Below are 21,989 nucleotides of genomic sequence, written 5' to 3' on the forward strand. Positions count from 1 at the left end.
ATAGAGACGACGGATAGCCCGCGGTGGCTAATGTTTGCTGGTTGAGAATAGTATTGGCGTGTGTAGACTTTGTTCATTTGTCAAAATGGTGAGTTAAATGTCCCCCGTTAAATAACAGTGATGCGAGCGCGCCATTCGTTGGTTAGATGTTCGGCACCATTGAACTAAAACGCTTGTACGGGAAAATGTTTGCTAACGTAACGTAGCAAACACAAGCTAGCAGTTAGCATAACAGTTAACAGGTAACCAACTAAACTATCGTTAGTCAACAGCGTCAGCCTCAGTGAAGGTATTTTATTTATGCTGTGATTTTCGGAGTAGCCACGTTCATTAATGTGCAACTTAAAGACAGTTTTACAACAACAATACCCGGTGGTAACTAACTGACACAATGTCTAGTAGATGAGCATGGACCAGCTAACGTTACTGTAGCTATGCTGTAACGTTTGTAACGTTGATACCAATTTAACGTTAACGCTACAGTTCCATTCACATAACGCTACGTATGTTAGCTCACCGAAGAAATAAGCTTGATATCAGTATAATGAATTTTAATATGAGTTGGTAATCTTTTATGCAGTAAATTATTATATGCTAAATTGGGTTTGAGATAACGCATGAGGCACAAACTAGATGTATTTCAATATGACTGGCTGGGTGCTAGCTTGTTTGCTAACATTAAAAGTTAGTTTCATTTAAAGAACAATAGAACTATAGATTGCTGTGGAAAAATAGGTAATGAAGCACTGTCTGCCCAAGTGCCTTCGAGCAAGATATTGGATCTCGGGCACTTGTCTTTCAGTGTCCACGAGCGTTGACTTTATTGTGGTAGTAGTGGCCAAAAAAGATAAAACATCAAAATGTCCCAAATATGTTGGGAATCTTTGCATGCTAAATAACTCATCCCTGAATCATTTGTTTGATAAGATTATTTCCACGTGTATATCTAAATACTCTGAGACTTTAAATTCTATCTAAGTGTTTGTATTTGCAGAATAGAGAGATTGTTTATATTCTTTGCCTCCTCAGTCAGGGTCACAGGGTTGGAGGTTTTTTTTAAGTTAACAATGGGCAGACACAAGGAAATACTTTGGACATGTCGTCCTTCACAGAGACAAACACACACACTAGGGTCAGGATAAAGTCTTCCATTTCCATTCAACTGACTTTAGACCATGGAAGGAAACTGGACTGCTGCACGGAAAGCTCTGGAAGTCAAATACAGGTCCCTGTTGCTATGAAGTGACATACTGTAGCTAACAAATGAGCTGGCACTACCAGTAAACCTTATCTGGGTTTAAGCCAAAGTGAGGAATAGACGAGATGAATAGAATCTGATCTGTCGTCACTCACGTGTCGATATGAGATCATTCTAAGCTGTTAGTGTAATCACAACAAACAACTTTGAGACTATTACGTAACACAAGAATGTTCCAAGTCTCTGCAAGTTTATCATCACAATCAAAACACTGGTCGAAGGGTGGATGACACATTCAAAAATCTCAAACACTAAAGCATGCACAGGAACATTGGTAAAGATATAAAGCACCTGTGATGGGCTAAGACAAACAAACCTCTGGTGTGTTCCCTTTATTCAATAATTTGAACTCATACTCACTGTTTATCTTTTCTCCTTTTAGATACTTGTAAAACCATTTGGGTTTACACCTGGGATTAAAACCCACACAAATATCTTTGTCAAAAAAGTTGTTAGAATATCAAATACTCGTGGTTTGAAGCAACATTATGAGATGACATTTTGTCCCTCTTTATTAGTCTCATAATCTGTCCAATGCACCTTAGATTATTATATGTTTACGTTTGCACAAAATCTTACTGTTTTGATGTGTCTGTTTGTAATGCTGCTGTTACACTGCAATTTCCTAGCTTAGGATCAATGAAGTATTTCTATTATATTCTATTATTTGCTCTGTCTCTTGACTTGATTATCAGGAGGACCGCTATGCCTTTCTCACTGAGTGGTACGACCCTACTGCAGCTCTCCTGAGGCGCTACCAGCTCTTCTACTACCCCAAAGATAGCTCAGTGGAAATGGTAAGCATTTAGTACTTTTAAAGGCAAGGCTACTATAATTAGAACAATTGTCAATGATGACATGTTTTTGCATTGCTGACATCTGGAGAAAATGTTTGCAGCATAGATTGTATCCTCTGGGTTATTTTTCAATGTCATCATGAACTGCTTAAGTCAACTATTTGATTTTACTAAACTACCAATGTGTTTTTCTTTATTTGCAGTTTGATGTAAAAAACCAACGAATATTTTTGAGAAGGACCAAGTATGAAGACCTCAATCAAGAGGACCTTTTCGTTGGTAATAGAGTCAATGTGTTCTCGCGGCAGCTTAATCTGATTGAATATGGAGATCAGTACACAGCAAACAAACTTGGCAGCAAAAAAGAAAGGTATGATTGTGTAGGTTGTGTGATGAGTCTTCTCCGATTACATGCCTCACTTCTGGAATGTGTTATATCTTGATTTACTTCTTTTTCTTATGTTATTTTGATTAATTCTTATACCTATATTGTTAGTTATTAGATGCTTATGAAGCAGCATCTGCTGTTAAACAGATGTCACTCAGCTATTTAAAGCAAACAATATGACTTTGACTTACCAAGTATTTCACATAACTATGCCCAAATAAAATACAAAACAGACCAAGTATGCCAAATTGCCACCTAATACACATTGAGGTACCCAGCCCTACACATCATAAGGCATTGTTGTAAGCGGGAACGTGTGTCTGTGTTGTCCAATCTTGATCAGTTGTCTCTTATTGGCTCTGTCAGATATAATCAATTTTTCTCTCTGTTTTTTTTCCAGGACTCTTGCTGTGATAAAGCCAGATGTAGTTACCAAGATCGGAGATGTCCTTGAATTGATATACTCCTCCAACCTGATTGTGACCAAAGCCAAAATGGCAAAGCTTACATGGTAAGGTCGAAGCCTCACTGATCAGAGTAATTACAATAGCGCAAGTCATAGTGTGGAAATGCATCAGACAGACTCTTATCAGAGAGGGAGACACAGGCTGTTTGGTGCCAGTATCCACACATGAACAGATGGATGGCTCTGCTTTCTCACACATTAGCAACATATGGCATTTCAAGGAGCAGACAAGGACAGTGTTTAATGACGGTTTCATCAGGTGCTCATTCCTGGTGCAGATACACTGGAGATCAAAATTAGAGAACAGAGAACACATTATAAATATTTGATTTATTCTGAAATACGGTTATTTTTTTACTGTTCAGAATTTGATAGAATATCCTCAGTGGCTATACCCATGCTGTACTGTTTTTTTGAAATAACCAAGACACTTCATCAAAAACCTTTATTTTGTGGAAAAAGAAAAACTGTGAGCAAAATTAGAGATCACGTTCAGGGGAAAAAAAGGCTGGACTTGCCTTTGCTGAGGAGCATGTTGTGTGAACAGAGGGTAACTGGTCCAGAGTGTTGTTCAATGTTCAATTTATTTGGGTCTGATGGAAACATTTTTGTTCGTATGACTGGGGAAAGACTGAACCCAAAGTGTGTAAACAAGTCAGTTAAATTTGGAGGAGGAAGTGTCATGGTTTGGGACATGTTTTCTGCAACAGGAGTTGGGCCTCTTGTTCAGCTCCATGGCAGGTGAGTGCAAATGTTTATGTGAACCTCCTTCAACAACATGCAGCACCTTCACTGAAATTTTCGTGAAAGACAATGCCCCCCGTTACACTGTGAAACGGGTTGAGAAGTTCTCTGGAACCAAGAATATTAAAACAATGACACGGCCAGCCCAGATTTTGAATCCTATAGAAGAAAACACTGTTTAATTCTTCTCTTCTGACACAGTGGTTACTGTTCTCTCATTTTGCTCACTGTTTTTTTTTCTCCATAAAATCAAGGTTTTTGTCGAAGTGCCTTGGTTAACTAAAAATGCTAGTACAGCAGTGGTATAGCTACAGCGGATATTCTATCAAATTATGAACGATAAAAAAAAACAGTATTTCAAAATAAATAAAGTATTAATACTTTGTTCTCTAATTTTTATCTCGAGTGTTTATTATCAAATATTTTTTACATCATCGATAATAATATAGATTATTAATTCAATAGTCCCTTGGCATTTTTTACCATGTGTATTTATTAATTACCATTTGTATTGTATTAATGTATTTGCACTATCCTTTTTTAAATAAAATAAACATTAAATTCAGGTCTGTAAGCATCATCTTAGAAACACTAGGTGAGGTTAAAAGTCCACCCAATGCAACATCACCACTCCCAATTCTTTTAATTCCTTGGTTCACATTTGATTTATTCAGGTTTTAAAAAAATAAACCATTTCTTTTTGTATTTTGGGATTTTTTTCTATATAGTTCATTCAGTTATTCGAAAAATTGAAATTTATAGTATCTTTTTTCCAAAATCATTCTTCTTGAAATTGAGCAGTTCTTTCAAGGAAGTTCCTCAGCACAGCACTAAATTCTAAGTCCAGTCTGTCTCAGAATCTCTTTCTCCATAATTAGAAGCGGTAGCATATGAACTTTTATTCACACCTAAGCATATGACATCTTTACTAGGAAGTTACACAGCCGTAAAATAATGTTAGTTTTATTACCCAGCTGTTTCACACTGTCAGTAATAAAATCCTGATGGAAAAATACCAGACTCTGCTTTAAAATGTGTACATTTTTAAATGCTGAATTAAAACTCTCCCAAAGTAAAAAATAAATAAAATAATAATAACACGAATAGTTTCCTCATTATTCTGAGCACATGGTACCAGTGTATGCAGTGTTTGTGATAAAATGTCATTTTATGTCAATACAGTCGAAGAAGAACTAAGTTTTTCCCCCTAACAATTAAGAAGATAAACTCCAACCAGAAAGGATCAATCAGCCTTTTACCCTGGAAATAAATGACAGGCTTATTAGTGACCCCAGTAAATGTCTTTGTCGGTAGTTTGCTACATAGAGTTCACGTAGAATACCTTGGATAATGTGGCCACTCATTAACTCTACGGTTTATGGTTTTCTTACATTACAGGAAGCAAGCCGCAGACCTTTATGTGGAACACCAGTCAAAGCCTTTCTTCAAGTGAGTGCCTGTAAATGATTTGCCAGTTCAAGCAGGTGTGAGCCAACAGAGAACATTTCTGGTAACGATAATTAACAGAACCTGTGGCAATGCTCCTAATGACATTGTAGTGACATTTAAGCATATTTAACACAGCTGACATACTGCTGGTAGGATCTCCACTCATATGAATGTGTTCCATCATTGCTCCGTTTTACAGTAACCTGGTGCAGTTTATGTCCTCGGGCCCCGTTGTTGCCATGGAGCTGATGGGTGATGAGGCCATGTCTATCTGGAGGAGGCTCCTGGGACCTGCGGATTCTGCTGTGGCGCGGAAAGAGGCACCGCAGAGTGTCCGTGCCAAGTTTGGAACAGATGGCATGAAAAATGTTGGTCATGGCTCTGACTCACTTGCTTCAGCAGCAAGAGTAAGGATGTGAAACTACCCTCTCAGCTTTATTCATGTTCAAATGCGCCGTTATACCAAGTTTCTCCACACTTCCAGAAGTGATTATGCACTCTAAAGTGTTTTTTATTGTGTTTGTTTTATTAGGAGCTTGAGTTCTTTTTCCCATCCACAATTGGCCACGGCCCCCCTAATACAGCCATCTATACGGACTGCACATGCTGCATCATTAAACCTCATGCCATATCAGAAGGTAGGAAACATATACAGTACCTACATATATTTGCAGCCACCAGATGTGTACATTATCAGTTGTGTGCCTATCTTGGTACTTATCTGTTCGTTGATACATTACTTAATTATGCAGTCACCAGTACACTGAGATACATATATGTATATATATGTATATATATATATATATACATATATATAACAATATTTGTTCAGAATTTGATAGAATTTCCAATGTGGCTATACCACTGCTGTACTAGCTTGTTTTGTTTTTTAAATAACCAAGGCACTTCAACAAAAACCTTTATTTAAGTGATAAAAATTAGAGAACAGTTTTCACTGTGTCAGAAGAAAAGATTTCAACAGTGTTTTCTTCTATAGGATTGAAAAATGAACAGGAAGTGTAGAGGCCACAGCTTTGAATGACTTCAGCACATCTGCACCCACAGGACATCACTAGTTTCTCACACTGCTCTGGTTTGATCTTGGTCCGTTCTTGTTGAAGTCTCTTCCACAGTTCACTAACTGTAGTGGGTTTCTTAGCCATTACTTCACAAGGGACTTCAAGAAGCAAGGGCCTCTAGACTTCCTATTTAAGTTTGAATCCTATAGCCCTGAGAAAACATTGTTTAAATCTTCTCCTCTGACACAACGGTTACTGTTCTCTAATTTTGCTCACTGTTTTTTCACAAAATAAAGGTTTTTGTTGAAGTGCCTTGGATATTTAAAAAAAAACATGCTAGTGCAGCAGAGGTATAGTATCAAATTCTGAACAATAAAAAATAACAGTATTTCAAAACAAATCACTTATTTACATTTTTTTTCTCTAGTTTCTCTCCACTGTATATATATAAGTGTGTGTGAATATTTATGTATTTGTATAGGTATAATATTTTCCCTCTTCCACGTATAGCTGTTAATATGTGTGTGGGTCACACAAAGGCGCTACATGGTTACCGCATTTGGCTTTGGATTTTTCCAAATCCCTGCCCTGATCCCTGTTCATAGGGCATGCCACCAGAGCTCTGACCTGTGAAATGTGAAATTCTCTGCACAGAGCTGAAGTATGCACACAGAAGGTTGTTGACTGAGGAGGGGACCTTGTTCTGGACATACCAGCCCAAACACAGCTCATTAGAATAAACAAGCTCTCCATGCTCCCATTTAATTTGATTAATCTTTACTTCTGATTTGATCTCAAGTGCTTATCCTCAATCGTAATTTCGTTGATATCTGATTTGGACCATGCTTATACAGTATCAAGTTTCCATGGGTGTATATTTGTGTTCTTTGTGCTGTGTTCTTTTTCCATGTTTAGCCATGCTAACAGCAGGCTTTAGGGATGGCAATGTTGGTCTGTTGGTAAATGACTGGTGATCCTTTGACATAGATAGGTTAAGTGTAGGTACCATTTGGTCCTGGACTTTAGATGCTAAAATGCTGATCATGGTAAACATGATACTTGCTTAGCATCAGCATGTTAGCATTGTCATTGTGAGCATGTAACTGCATTTAGCTCAAAGCACTGCCTCACAGTACCACAGGCATTGCTGTTGACTCTTAGTCCTGTTCGAAAGCACTTCACATGCATAACACACTCAACCCTCAAAACTATTTTTCAGCACTGTGGGCTGAGATCACATTCTGTTTGGGAGATGCTAATCCTTGCTTGAAGTGTTTATTCAAATACCATCAGAAAGGATGTAACATAAGTACTTAGCAGAAATGCTACCATTAATAATTAATACATTTAAGGTTATATTATTCCCTGTGTATAGACCCTTCTCGTTGCAGGTGATTTTGGGCCATTAAAATAACATTAATAATGGCTGTATGATATGTAGGTGTGCCAGGATCCTGTTGCTGTGCATGCTGCTCGTTGGCAAAACACCCTGCCACGCCTAAATGGCATAACGCCATCATTAATGTTACTACTGCAGTTACACCGGTGCTTTTCTTGCTATGACAAGTTGAAATGTCTGCCTTGAGAGAAGTCTATGAGAGAGGACCCATTAAAAAAAAAAGCTACCTACGTATGAGACATGCTTTGTTTTGCTGCAGGGCAGAATCGTGCTGTAAAATGAAATTCCTCCAAAACATAGTGTGGATTTGTATGGAGGTTTCAGTTATTTCTGCTGATGGTTTCAGCAATTACACTAGTGTTGTTGTAGTTGAGGTTGTCAGTTTATCGGGTGTGTCAGAATCTCTCTCATGCCTCTTCTACTTTTTTCTCTCTTAGTTTTGTTGTTGACTGTTAAAAAAAAAGGGTTGACTTATAGACCTATTCATATATCGGTATACAAGTTTTGGTATGGTTAAGTTCATTTCATGTAAACATTTCTACTGTAGGGCTGTATCAAAGTTGGAGTTTGTGTAACCTCAGTTTATGTAACAGCCCACAATTTTCTCTGTGCTCATTGTGGTCTTGCTGCTTAATATGTATTTGCACAGGGCTTCTGTCAGTTACAGTATAATTGATAGTTATCTGGCTCACCAAGTCATGATTATGACCCATTTATCTTGTGATGTACTAGTAGTAAAGATATGGTGGCTTTTTTGAAAATGTTTTCAAAGTCCTTCTTCCCAGCACACTTAATTTCTGAGTAAATTGTGAAAAGCTTGCCTGTTTCATGTCTACAATACCTTGTTTGAACAGTTGGAGGCATCAGAGGCATCGAGTATCACCATCGCTCTCAGCAATTGGTTGACATGTCTGGCTTCCGTCTGACAGACTCAGTTCATTTTCAATCCATTTTTCATCAGAATAGACTTGGGGAAAGTGCACATGTTCTGTCGCAAAAAGCCCAAAACAAGCTCATAAGAGTTATTATGGCTAGTGATCAATTTTTTTTGCCTGATTACAAGGGTTTGGAGTTGCATAGGTAAAGGTCCTAAATTGCTCAAATTCTCGTACTGTCACTGTTTTAATGTGACAACACAATGTTTACCTCAGACGGGATGTTGTACCTTTGGTCTAAGCCAAAACATAATAACCCAGTATGAGGGGTTTAACCAGCTGAGCCCAAACTGGGATTATCAGTCATTTTAAAGGGATAGTTTGGATCTTTTGAAGTGGGATTGTATGAGGGAGTTATCCAACTAAAAAAGGGTAGGTGTACGCAACAAGTGTACAAGTGTACGCTATATTTAGAATATTTTTACCGCTTAACCTTGTCGTCAGACAGCCCTTTCTGTTAGGGACCTGAAGCCATTGTATACCTTTATGCTCTCGTCAAAGCCACCAGTCTGCTTCGACAAAAGCATTTTACCCCACAGAACTTGTGGGTTGCCTTGATTGGTTAGTAAGTTTGTGTTACTGTGTAACTTCAGTGTTTGAAAGGAAAAGGAACTAACAGAAGTAACAATCTAACGAACCTACCAGGGCAGGTAGACCCGCACTCTGTGAGGTAAAATTACTGTTTTTGTCAAAGGACTCTGGAGGCTTTAAAGAGAGGAATATAACGGCTTTAGTTCCCAATCGTGAAGGACTATTTGAATGGTAAATTGATGAAAATATTCTAAATATAGCGTACACATCAACAGTTTTTTTTAAGGTGGCTAAAATATGTCTTGTACATTGCTTAGCTTGTGTGTCAGACTTCTGTCTGCTTTTCGAAAATCTTACCATCTACTGTAGGTAAGACACTGACTTTGGATACATACCTCATACAACCCCCCTTCAAAAGATCTAAACCATCCATTTAAAGACAAATAGCATTAAGCTTTGATTTCCCTTGAATATCACGTAGGAGGTCAAATTACGCTAAAGCTACGTGTACAGGGCACAGCCAATCACAGTGGTGATAAGGGAAGTTGTGGCTGAAAATGCACTCAGACATGACTGGAATAGAGGAGCTTCTGTTGCCAGGCACCCAGAATAGGATCTCCTAGCAACAACACCAGCTGCTTTTGGGAGCTGTGCTGAGTGTGTGCCTATCCTAGGCAGGCTGCTGGCTGGGGAGGGCACAGAGGACTCGGGAGGTGGTTACTCGTCTAATACACAGTGGACCGTGACCAAACGCTTACCCAAATAAAAAGAAATTAATCAGCACTTGCTGCAGCATCTGGTTCAAAGGGAAAGCATGATTATGTAAAGCAATATTTAGAAGGAATGGAAAATAGTATCCTGCCTGATGAGTGCACAGACTACTTATCAGGATGTCAGACTGAGATTATGAAGCTGGCGCCCTCTTTCAATTATGTGTGTCTCCGACAGTCTGACCTTCAGTGTCACTGTGGCACCTTTGTCACTGTGGTTGTACCGTTTTCACAATAATGTTCTACCTTGGTGACCAAAGGTACAGCTCTCACTCTCTAAAGTGTTGACTTTGTGGACAAAAATAATGTCTCCTCTCCTAGACAGGACATCTGTAAGATAATCTCACTGTACTCTACCCAAAGGAGACAATCTGAGGTCATTGCAACATAAGATAACACTTATGTTTGAATAGGAACAATATGATATCATCATAGCACATTCAGTAATAATAAACCCAGTCATTTAATATAAATAAGATCTAAACTGTTTTACTTAAACGAGCTGTGAAGGCTTCTAAAACAATATTTGCTTAGGCTTATATTGATGAGTTTATTGCAGCAATAAACAGCTTATCAATGTTTGTAAACTTAGGGAAAAGCTCATAAAAGCCCATAGATGTGAACTGCTTTGATGTGTTCACAGGTTTGACCGGGAAGATCCTCAACTCCATATCTGCAGCTGGGTTTGAAATCTCAGCCCTTCAAATGGTAAAACTTGAATGATTCTCCTGTCCTTGTGCAATGGTCTTTTGTAGAGTCTACCATACATTTTCTATGATAAAAAGTAAGATGTCCTATCCTTTCACTATCATTATACTGAGAGAGAGAGAGAGAGAGAGAGAAAGTATAATATAAATAAACCCATGTATCTTAGCATTACTCTTATAACTCATATGCTTACTGTATTGACTTTCTCTGATCCATCCTGACCTCATAATGCAGCTGCTGCACACAGTGACCTCTCTCAGTCCATTCATTTTGCTACATCAGATGTGATGCACAGTCTGGTCCGTTGAACAAAAATCAATCAATCATGGTTTTATCTCTGTAGCCACATGAGTAATAGGAATAATAATAAGGGCATATTAACAATGCAGTGTCTTTTTTCTAAGGATGCAAGTTTTCCCTTGATGTTTTTAATACAGTATCATTTATGGAAAGTACAAAAGGTCTTTAGTGATAATGGAGGTGCACAATTCAAAGTGTCATACATTAAGTGAAGTATTTGATACCCTTTGATCAGGGACAATTCCTTCATTGTGTCTGTACTGTTGTTGTTGTTATTGTTGTTGTTTTTTTGCATGAATGCATTATCCATATTCCATTGTGAAACATTCATTTTTTTGCACTTGATTTTCATGAGTAATATTTCCTCTTGACAGTTCAACGTTGACCGGGCAAATGCAGAAGAATTCTATGAAGTTTACAAAGGTGTTGTCACAGAGTATACGGTGAGTATAAAGACTCTATTGTTCTGCTGTCATAGTAAGTGCCTGCATCCTTGTTACCAACCATGACAACGATGCTGGTATTGTTTTCAGTCTGTCTGTGTGTGTCATCATGGCAAAATGTGATCCTGGAGACACCTACTGTAGCAGGAAATACCACAGAGGAGATTTTGAGTAGTTTGCTGAATGTTAATGTTTCTGTCTGTCTGTTGCTGTGCAAGATACAGCCACGAAATGTTACAGGTTTGTGGTTAAGTTCACACCTAAGATGGATGTGGTCTGAGTAAGGGCGACAGAAGTAGGGGGTAGGAAGTATGGAAGGGGCCTTTAGCCCCAAGATACCAAGATGATCCCTATCTCCAAATAAATTTAAGTCAAAAGCAACTGGGCAACTGGAATTGTCTTAAAATACACAGGGATGCAGTGTTTGTTTAAAATCCTCCTCAACGAACACTACATCCCTGTGTATTTCAAAGCCAGTAACACACTCAGACAGAGACTAGTACATCCCAAGGACAGAACACCACACACCCACAAAAGCAATCTGGTTTATGCTGTCCAATGCAACAAGGAATGCAAAGATCTCTACATTGGAGAAACAAAACAACCACTGCATAAACGCATGGCCCAACACAGGAACTCCTCAGGCCTGTACTCTGCTGTCCACTTACACCTCAAGGAGAAAGCCCACTCCTTTGATGACAACAATGTCCAAATCCTGGACAGAGAGGACAGATGGTTTGAAAGAGGAGCAAAGAAGCCATCTATGTAAAAGTGGAGAAACCATCGCTAAACAGAGGAGGAGGTCTGAGACACCGCTTATCTCCAATTTACAATGCTGCCCTTTCATCCTTTTCATTCAAAAATCTAACCTCAAAGAACAACTGTTCACAAATGACCTCCTGTGACTCCAACGACTTAGTCGTTAGTCAATAGTGCTCTATTGAGTCGTTAAGAGCGTGATCACACTATCCTTTTGGCCGCGGCCAAAACCGTTTTTTCAGCTAAAGTCTAGTACCTTTAAGTAGTGTGAGCGCACCCGCTCCGCGCTCAACTGGGGCCAGCTGGCCCTCCACGGCCCGCTTGAAATAGGTGGGCTTTAGCGGAGCCGTTTGCACATGTACGAGCACGAGCGTGCGCACGTGTACGAGCACGAGCACGAGCCCTGCGGCAGTAGCGTTATGTCCGCCTGTTCGGACATGTAAATAGAAGGACGGACCATGCGTGGACAACTACAACAACAATGGTGGTGAAAGGTTCATGTTGGTGTGATGCGGAGGTGGAGTGTTTACTGCAGATTTTGTCGGATGAAAATATTTGTTGGATGAAAATATTCAAAAACAGTCGACAAGACGCACAAAAACTCCGAGGTCTATGGAAAGATTTGTAAACAAAGCCACACACACGCGATCAATGCGTGTGACGTGTTACGGCTTGAAGGCGTATGGACAGCAAGAAGTATTGGCCGAGGCCCTGGTAGTGTGAGTACAAACGGGGCTGGGGCGCGGGGGGGAGAGGGAGGGGGGACAAGTATACTAAAGTCCGGGTCTCGGTCCGGGAGGATAGTGTGAGCGCGCCCTAAGAGCGTGATCACACTATCCTTTTGGCCGCGGCCAAAACCGGTTTTTCAGCTAAAGTCTAGTACCTTTAAGTAGTGTGAGTGCACCCGCTCCGCGCTCAACTGGGGCCAGCTGGGCCGCCACGGCCCGCTTGAAAGAGGTGGGCTTTAGCGGAGCCGTTTGCACATGTACGAGCACGAGCGTGCGCACGCGCACGAGCCCTACGGCAGTAGCGTTATGTCCGCCTGTTCGGACATGTAAATAGAAGGACGGACCATGCGCGGACATTTAACAACAACAACAATTGCGGTGAAAGGTTCATGTTGGTGTGGTGCGGAGGTGGAGTGTTTACTGCAGATTTGGTCGGATGAAAATATTCAAAAACAGTCGACAAGACGCACAAAAACTCAGAGGTTTATGGAAAGATTTTTAAACAAAGCCACACACACGCGATCAATGCGTGTGACGTGTTACGGCTTGAAGGCGTATGGACAGCAAGAAGTATTGGCCGAGGCCCTGGTAGTGTGAGTACAAACAGGGCTGGGGCGCGGGGGGAGAGGGAGGGGGGACAAGTACCCTAAAGTCCGGGTCTCGGTCCGGGAGGATAGTGTGAGCGCGCCCTAAGGGCCTGATCACACTATCCTTTTGGCCGCGGCCAAAACCGGTTTTTCAGCTAAAGTCTAGTACCTTTAAGTAGTGTGAGCGCACCCGCTCCGCGCTCAACTGGGGCCAGCTGGGCCGCCACGGCCCGCTTGAAATAGGTGGGCTTTAGCGGAGCCGTTTGCACATGTACGAGCACGAGCGTGCGCACGTGTACGCGCACGAGCACGAGCCCTACGGCAGTAGCGTTATGTCCGCCTGTTCGGACATGTAAATAGAAGGACGGACCATGCGCGGACATTTAACAACAACAACAATGGTGGTGAAAGGTTCACGTTGTGTTTACTGCAGATTTGGTCGGATGAAAATATTCAAAAAAAGTCGACAAGACGCACAAAAACTCCGAGGTCTATGGAAAGATTTGTAAACAAAGCCACACACGCGATCAATGCGTGTGACGTGTTACGGCTTGAAGGCGTATGGACAGCAAGAAGCATTGGCCGAGGCCCTGGTAGTGTGAGTACAAACGGGGCTGGGGCGCGGGGGGGAGAGGGAGGGGGGACAAGTACCCTAAAGTCCGGGTCTCGGTCCGGGAGGATAGTGTGAGCGCGCCCTAAGACTCATTAGAGCACTAACAAAGTCCAAACCAACTTCCCACCAACGACTGTCACTCTGACGACGGTCGTTGGCACTTGGAGCACAAAGGGTTCCAGTGGCATCATCGGCCTTGTGCACGCCCTCAGGGCGCACTCACACTGTCCTTCCGCACCGGGCCAAAACCGGTTCTTCAGCTAAAGCCTAGTGCGTTTGACCAGTGTGAGTGCACCCGCTCCCATAACTGCAGTCAGCGGGCCGTCCACGGGCTGCCTGAGAGAGGTGGGCTTTTGTAGAGCACGTTTGCACATGTACGAGCACGCGCACGTGTACGAGCACGAGCACGAGCCCTACGGCGGTAGCAGTATGTGCGCCTGTTCGGACATAGTAAATAGAAAGACGGACCATGCGCGGACATTTAACAACAACAATGGTGGCGAAAGGTTCACGTTGGTGTGATGCGGAGGTGGAGTGTTTACTGCAGATTTGGTCGGATGAAAATATTCCAAAACAGTCGACAAGACGCACAAAAACTCCGAGGTCTGTGGAAAAATTTGTAAACAAAGCCACACACGCGATCAATGCGTGTGACGCGTTACGGCGTGATGACGTATGGACAGGGAGAAGCATTTGCGCGAGGCCCAGGCAGTGTGGGCGGAGAGGGAGGGGGGACAACCCGGGGCGTGGTGCGGAAGGACAATGTGAGTGCGCCCTCAAAAAAGGGTTAAATAACTGGATCTCCACACCAGATGTTTGGACCAGTCGCAGCCTGGTCAGATGTGTAAATGAACTGATGAAGCCTCTTGGATGAGAGGTGAAACGTCATCCAAGACAAATAACCAAGTCCAGTTGCTTTTGACTTGATATTCTTTGGGGCTAACGATGACCTGGACACATGAGAACATTCACAGGCTTAAGATGATCCTTAGTTACTTTTCATAATAAGCACAAACACGGGCCAATATTTTGTAAAGACTTGAAGAGTGACAAAATCTCACCGATTGTGTTAATTACCAAAATTCTAGTTGTTGTCTATATCAGTATCATTTTTACTTTCTCTCTCCCTGCAGAGTATGGTAACCGAGCTTTGCTCTGGACCCTGTATGGTCTTAGAGATCCATGGCACCGACACACCACAGTCCTTCAGGGAATTCTGTGGGCCCGCCGATCCAGTGAGTCAAACAACATTCAATATCATTTGCTAGTGTCTCATTATATTATGTACTAGAAGACAGCTCTTTCAGAAAAATGTAACCAATAGAAAACAACTGGTTAAATGTGGTGAAACTCAATATAGCACCATCATCCTTTTTCTGAATCAAGTTATACAAGTTGTTGTTGTTGTTGTTGTTGTTTTTGTTGTTGTCGAATGTGATATAAGCCGTTATCTCAAATGAACTCCAGAGAATGTCAGGACAATCAGGTCCAGACATTGTCACCCTCTGATGTTCTTTTTATTTCAGTTTTACCTAAGCTACATGATAGAAAAGTCATCAACACACTCGTTTGTTGTGAATTCTCACACTTTGGGCTCAATCTGTCCTGTTGAGCCCAACACAGACTTTTGTTCTTTTTAGCTGGCAGGGTAAAGTCTGTTTAATTTCCGGTCCAACTGATGCAGACATTTGCTCACAAACAGCTTCTCTAGGTTATGTCTAGGTTTGCAGTTCATGTGGAAAAGAGTCAATACACTCACAGTTGCCAGTTTATTTGGTCCACCTAGGTAAATCAAATGCGGTCTAATACAACGGCCTTGTAATTAATCCTACCTTAAGTGTTCTCATGTTGCATGGTGTTATACTGAGAGTTGTTTCTATATTGGGTCTAGCCTCAGAGGTAATGTTTCATAGACTTAAGCAATAAAGCCATTTATGTTGCTGTGTGAGTTTGGTCGTTTAGCCTGAAAAAAGCAACAGAGGTGTTATTGTCCTTCCTCGCCATTTGAAGACATTGGTGAAAGTTGAGTAAGAGCAGTCAGTAATGTGGAACTGGCACTCTCTCTGTCTTGTATCTTGCCTCTTCAGAGTTTAGTTTTTACTAGCTCAGTCTGGGATGCATCTGCTGAGAAGTTATTAAGCCTGGCAACTGGAAGCCAGGTAGCTGAGGAGCCCAAACGTTTTTAGTATAAACTGAGCGCAATAGTTAGTTTCAAGCTAAAGCTGATCACATGAAAAGTATCAGGCAAAATAAACTTGCGATAATTTGGAGAATGTTGTTTTAGCCCTTGCTCAGTGTACATTGTAAAGATTGTGTAACTTACTTGACTAGATAGAAGAGTTGGTCCGTGTGTGTGTGGACATGTGCATGCGTTTGTGTGTTTGTGGGGACTGTGGGACCAGTGCTGCAGGGCTGTGCTAGTGCGTGATGTGAAATCTAATGATAAGACGTTCTGCCACCATAAAAATGAGGGACTACACACCTTCACAATTCCCTTACAAGTTCAGCAGTTGTTCAATACTCAGCCGTCCATCTTACTAAAAAATAATTCCACTTTTTATGTCTTGTCATTTGTTTTAAAATGTAATCTGTTTCATTCCCAGTTATGCATTCTGTCTTTAACCATCAGTCCTCCAGGCTACGGTCAAAATTTCACAGAGCAGGAAAAGGCTTAGTTAATTGTCTAATGATTTCCAGGTCACGTGACACTAAAGCAAAGCTCCGTGATGCCAAAATAATTAAGCATCCACCCTTCATTATTTTATTAGTTACAGCCCTCAGATCTGCCTCCAGTCGGGTTGTTACAAGCAACAATGGAAGACCCTGTGTGCACAAATGTGATTGTTGTGATGTGATCAGTTGCACTTTATTTTAATAAATGTAATTGCTAGACAGTTTGGGTCATCATATTGAAAAGTGAAAAGTGGCATCAGTGTATATAAGGAGCAATTTCTACAGTATTTGCTGTCACATTTCTCCCTATATTTGATATTATTTAGGCTGCTGCCAGAGTTTCTCTCCCTCAACTTCTTCTTTCAATACTAAAGCCCCTGTAACCTCCAATGACTAACTGGGAGTCCAAGCAGTTTCATAACTCCATGACCTCAGACTCACCTCAGTACTATCTGACAAATAACCTCAACATTAGCACTCCTACTCTTAAGGGTTCAGTCATTTGATACACAAGATAAACGAAAAGTTGCAGCAGCACTGAGGTCTCAGAGAAGAGCTGTTTTAGATTAGATCAGCATGTTAGAGGTTACCAACAGGGCACATATGTGTCCATCTCACATTGTTCCTAAGTATCAAAGTACAGCACAGTTTCTTGTCAAATGCAGTGTGTGAACACATTCCAGACTTCATTATCAAACCTGACAGGTTGTACATACAGACTGTTTGAAGAGGTCAGAATGTTTATTTAATAGTGAAGGGTCAGTTGTTTGTGGTAAGAAGAAGCTATTGATTAGTTCCAGTTGACTTAAGACTAATCTATAAACAACACATGACTGTACAGCTGAAAGGCTAAATTAAGTAACCTTACACTTTATCAGAAGAGAACAGAAAAGAGAAGAAACATCGAAATATGTGACACCTTCTTAAATAAGCGTTGTATATCTTGCCATAAGGGATCCTCGTGTATTCACACCTCCACACCCTTAGCTGCCTCGCATTGCACCGACTTAGTCATGAGATTGCGCTCTGTCTTGTGATGTGTCCTGATATCAGAGTGGACAGACACAACGGTCCTCTGTAAGCCCTCCCTAACCCCTCCCTAACCCAGACTGTACTCTCTACCCTCTACCATAGTGTTTTATTACGACCCCTTTAAATCATCAAACCCCCCCCCCCCCCCCCCCTCCACATTAGCATAGCATGGTGGTCACAAAGTGCTGCGTTGGCTCACTTTGTCTTACAGTGGACGATGAGTGTAAGAAATGGTCAAATAGGCCTGAACTTCCTGTTACACAAGGCTAAGATACTATCAGGGCACCATGTTGTTTAAAAATAGGACTTTTTCTCATTTATTTTTGACCTATTTGCTTTTGTGGGAAAAGACATCAGCTGTTGGCCGTCGGTGGCAATTGTGCTTAATTTAGCGAACACCCAAAAGATCCATCTGACTAGAGTAGAAATGTAGCTTGATTTTCTTTTTCTTTGTTTATTAAACCTGTGACTAGATATTAGTATTGCTCCTTTCAAACTCTGAAACTTCAGTGAAATTAGTTTCCACAGCGCTTTAATTTTGCCTGTTGCCGGAGATATTTATATTTATATCTCATATGACTATAAGCAGTTCTAGTGTTTAAGACAGTGATTCTCAAAGTGTGTGTGTGGGGGGGGGGTGAAAAGTCTTCAGATTCATTCATTTCAATTATCATGACATTTCTCATTTTTTCTGTTCAGAATCTGCATGTTTAATAAATGTCTGACATATTTCTTATACATTCCTCTTGTGTTGTTCTTCCACATAATTAAGACTATAGAAGTGTTAAATAACAGCTATGTGAGATTATTCCCAGGGACACAAAACAGGGGGGTATATTCTTTATCTTGTAAGGGGCCCTTGGCTAAAAAAAACTGACAACCTCTTGAGTCATTAATAACAATATACACAAAGTTGAATTGATTTAAATCTTTACATTTCTGATGGCAAGACACATGTGTTACTCTGGTAATTGTATTTTATATAAGCCTTTTTATACAAGCCTATTTAGGGACAAGCGATTGAAGATGAATGAATGAATAAGCCTAATTTCTGTTTATTTGCTTGTTTGATAAATAGCCATGAGACTAAAAGTCACTCCCACTAGGGCGGTATGACCAAAAATAAGTATAACTGTATTGTTTTAAGATTCTGGCAGTTTCACAGTAAATGATTATATTATGACTGGGTCATTATAGGTTTATCTGTGCTACACAGATCTGACTACATAGAATATAAAAACAGGCCACTTGGCAGTGTAAAGTACAATTATTAGTGTTACAAATTGTTCATGTGTCACAAATTGTTGTGTGCCATGGTTTTTGCCTCTAAGAGAGAGTTAGTTGTGGGTTCATTATTTTGTTAAAAGTTCTAACTGTTAGTAAGAAGGGTATTCACTTAACAGGAGTCCCCTCTCAATACACTCATAGCTTGCTCCAGCTGTGGTGATTAGAGCAAGGTTAGGCAAATCTTCCAATAACATAGTGACGTTTTTAACTGCCAAAACCCCACTGGTAGCCGTAAACAGTGCGTAGACTCAGCGGTCCATGAATGATCAGACGTGAAACTATGGATTTCTGGACTGTCATGTAACCACCAGGTCACTCTGCCCCTGCCATTACTCTCCAAAAAAGCCAGCCGTCATTATGTGAACATCAGTCTAGGACACTATGGGACTCATTAAAATCAAATTAAACGGTGACAGTAGGTCAGTCATGGGTAACTAATGCAATTACAGAGAGGAGTACTTTGCAAAGAATTCTTTTATCACTAAGTAAACCCCCACCCAACTTCCCCTTTACCATCATTGGCTTTAGTCTCATGTGTCATGTGACACAGCTACTGCTGGGCCAGGGCAAGTTTGCAGATAATTGCTGTATGCACAGGCTGCGGTATCTAGTTTCCTGAGACACACAGACACATATCATAACAATGATTATTCCAAAAGTGAGCCGCCATATCAAGAGGCCTGCTATTGTTTCTGACTGGTACAGTCTAACTGATGCTTACTATTATTCCAATTAGCCAGATGATGGCATCACTGTTACAGTTAATAACAATGATAAATGTTTTTTTGTTTTCCCCAAGCCATTTTTGTGAACTCTTCCTGTAGTGTTAATTGAATTGGCCAAGCAACATCGCTGGACTACAATGACAAAATGTGTCACATGACGTTTGGAATGCAGAATTGTTTGACCACTGTTGGGCCAACCAGTTTAAAAACATGGCACCTCACCTCTCAGTTCCCTGTCAGATATCCCTGGGAACCCAGTCATACACACATTATTGTCCATCCTATCTGTGGACTTGTTGCTATGGTGTTTGTAGGCGCAAAATTAATTGTTGTCAACTAGTATCGCTAACAATGGCTATCCTGGCTAGAGTTCCCATCCATCCATCCATCCATCTTCAACCGCTTGTCCCTATCGGGGTTGCGGGGGGCTGACATCGGGCGCGAGGCGGGGTACACCCTGGACAGGACTCCAGTCTATCACAGGGCACAAAGAGACAGAGACAGACAACCATTCACACTCACATTCACACCTACGGACAATTTAGAGTCATCAATTGACCTAACACCCGGAGAGAACCCATGCAGACACGGGGAGAACGTGCTGCCCTTGGCTAGAGTTCCCCCACCACGTTATTTATAAGGATTTTCCTACTTGTAAGTGAAAGGAGGTCAAATCAAATGTGATGTCATTCCCACTTCCAACCTCCGCCTCCCAAGGTAAATAGAATGCAGCGTTAGACAAGGCGGTGCTTTAAGCCAAATGCTGACATCAGCATGCTTACATGCTCACAGTGACAGTACTAACACGCTGTTGCTGAGCATGTATGATATTATATGATATTAAATATGATCACCACCTTACTTTAGCATTTAAGCGTGCCGACATTTGCCCTTAACACAAAGTACCGCTGAGGCAAGTTATTTGGACGTAAATTGTGGACTGATTAACATTTTGACCTCATGGCTGTTGGTGCTGAGGACAATGAATGTCCAAGGTTCATGGCACACTAGCTAGTTGTTGTTGAGACATTTCAGTGGACGGACCAACAGAGCAGAATTGCCGTCCCTAGAGCCATGGCCAAAAGTGCTTGGCCAGTTACTCCTAATGAGGTCAAGTGGATGCCCATTTAGTCATCACCTCATAGACACTGTGGTGTTTGCCTTATTATTATTATTATTATTATTATTGCCTCCTTATATGTGGCATCATTGTTTACAGGGTTCCTAGACCTTTTCCAAAGTCAAATTAAAGCACTTTTCACGTAGGGTACATGTTCAAGCTTTTACAGCACCGTAACACTGTGATGGATAACACATTTATATACATCACATACAGATTACTGCACTTCTTCATCACATAAAGTTTCATGTTTCAAAAGCACCAATTTATTCATTTATTCATGGAAAACACAGATGACAGTTTCAAAAAGATATGGCAACATAAAGAACTAATAATATGACTCAAAGCAACCTGTTCTATTATGACTTAATTTCTCCAAATTATTCTATTGTATCTGCTCTGTCGTGGTTGACAGACTAGAATCCAGCCTTGTGACTGTTTCTATTAGAGCAGCTTTTGCCGTCTTTATTTCATCGCAGCGGAGCCTCAACATGGTTTCTTCTTCTACTAATGCACATTCTCTATATATCAAGTGGGATGTGTCCCCTGCTTGTCTAACTCTTTGTCATTTTTCTCCCTGCCTTTTTGGAAAAAAACATAAATCATCCAAAGCAGAAGTGTAACTTCAAAATGCTACACTCTTTGGAAGAGGCCTAAAATAGAACTCAGTTGAACAGTTCTCCGGTGGACCACAGTTCCCCTTATCCTTGAACCCGGCAACATTTCTGTTTTCATTTGAATGCCGTGTACTACAACCAATGACTAGAACCAGGCAACGTTTATGTTTAGGTTGATTTATGACATTGAAACTTGTTCCTGCCTTTTGTCTGCACTCTCATAAACCACCGGTGGATAAAGAACTTGTCATAGGAAATGTTTTAAGACGCAGACTCTTCTTTGACAAGATCTAAGACAAAACAAAGCTCTGTTATGCCAATGTATTTGTAACTTGTTCAACCGATTCTCTGATAAAAAAGAAAGAGGTTCTGTTACAGGGGTTGGCTTGGATCAGTTTGGCTTTGCTTTGATGTTGCCCACTCCTCTAACAAAATCAAACATCTGTGTCAGAGCATACAACATCACATTATTTGCATAAGCACTATATGTTGTATGCTGTTTGCTTTCCTTTAGAGTTAATAATCGACTTGGTGAATTAATTATTCACATATTCTCCCTCCCCTGATGGTGGACCCTGTGGGAGGGTAACATTTCCTGGAGGCACAAGGAGTAGCAAAGGGCAACGTAGCCCTGATTTGAC

General features: G+C 40.9%; 1 protein-coding gene across 1 annotated transcript in view; it reads left to right on the plus strand.

The window, feature by feature from the left end:
- Positions 1-21,989, plus strand: part of nme7 (NME/NM23 family member 7) — a 23,357-nt gene continuing 1,368 nt past the window's right edge. Inside the window, exons 1-10 of the mRNA XM_083940677.1 lie at positions 1-88; positions 1,954-2,055; positions 2,259-2,425; positions 2,844-2,954; positions 5,052-5,102; positions 5,302-5,509; positions 5,635-5,740; positions 10,400-10,464; positions 11,139-11,207; positions 15,028-15,129. Coding sequence (XP_083796803.1) covers positions 86-88; positions 1,954-2,055; positions 2,259-2,425; positions 2,844-2,954; positions 5,052-5,102; positions 5,302-5,509; positions 5,635-5,740; positions 10,400-10,464; positions 11,139-11,207; positions 15,028-15,129 — 984 coding nt within the window. The 5' untranslated portion in view covers positions 1-85. The remainder of the gene's footprint in view (positions 89-1,953; positions 2,056-2,258; positions 2,426-2,843; positions 2,955-5,051; positions 5,103-5,301; positions 5,510-5,634; positions 5,741-10,399; positions 10,465-11,138; positions 11,208-15,027; positions 15,130-21,989) is intronic.

The sequence above is a fragment of the Echiichthys vipera genome (assembly GCF_963691815.1).
Source record: "Echiichthys vipera genome assembly, chromosome: 3".
In the NCBI taxonomy this organism is placed as follows: Eukaryota; Metazoa; Chordata; class Actinopteri; order Perciformes; family Trachinidae; genus Echiichthys; species Echiichthys vipera.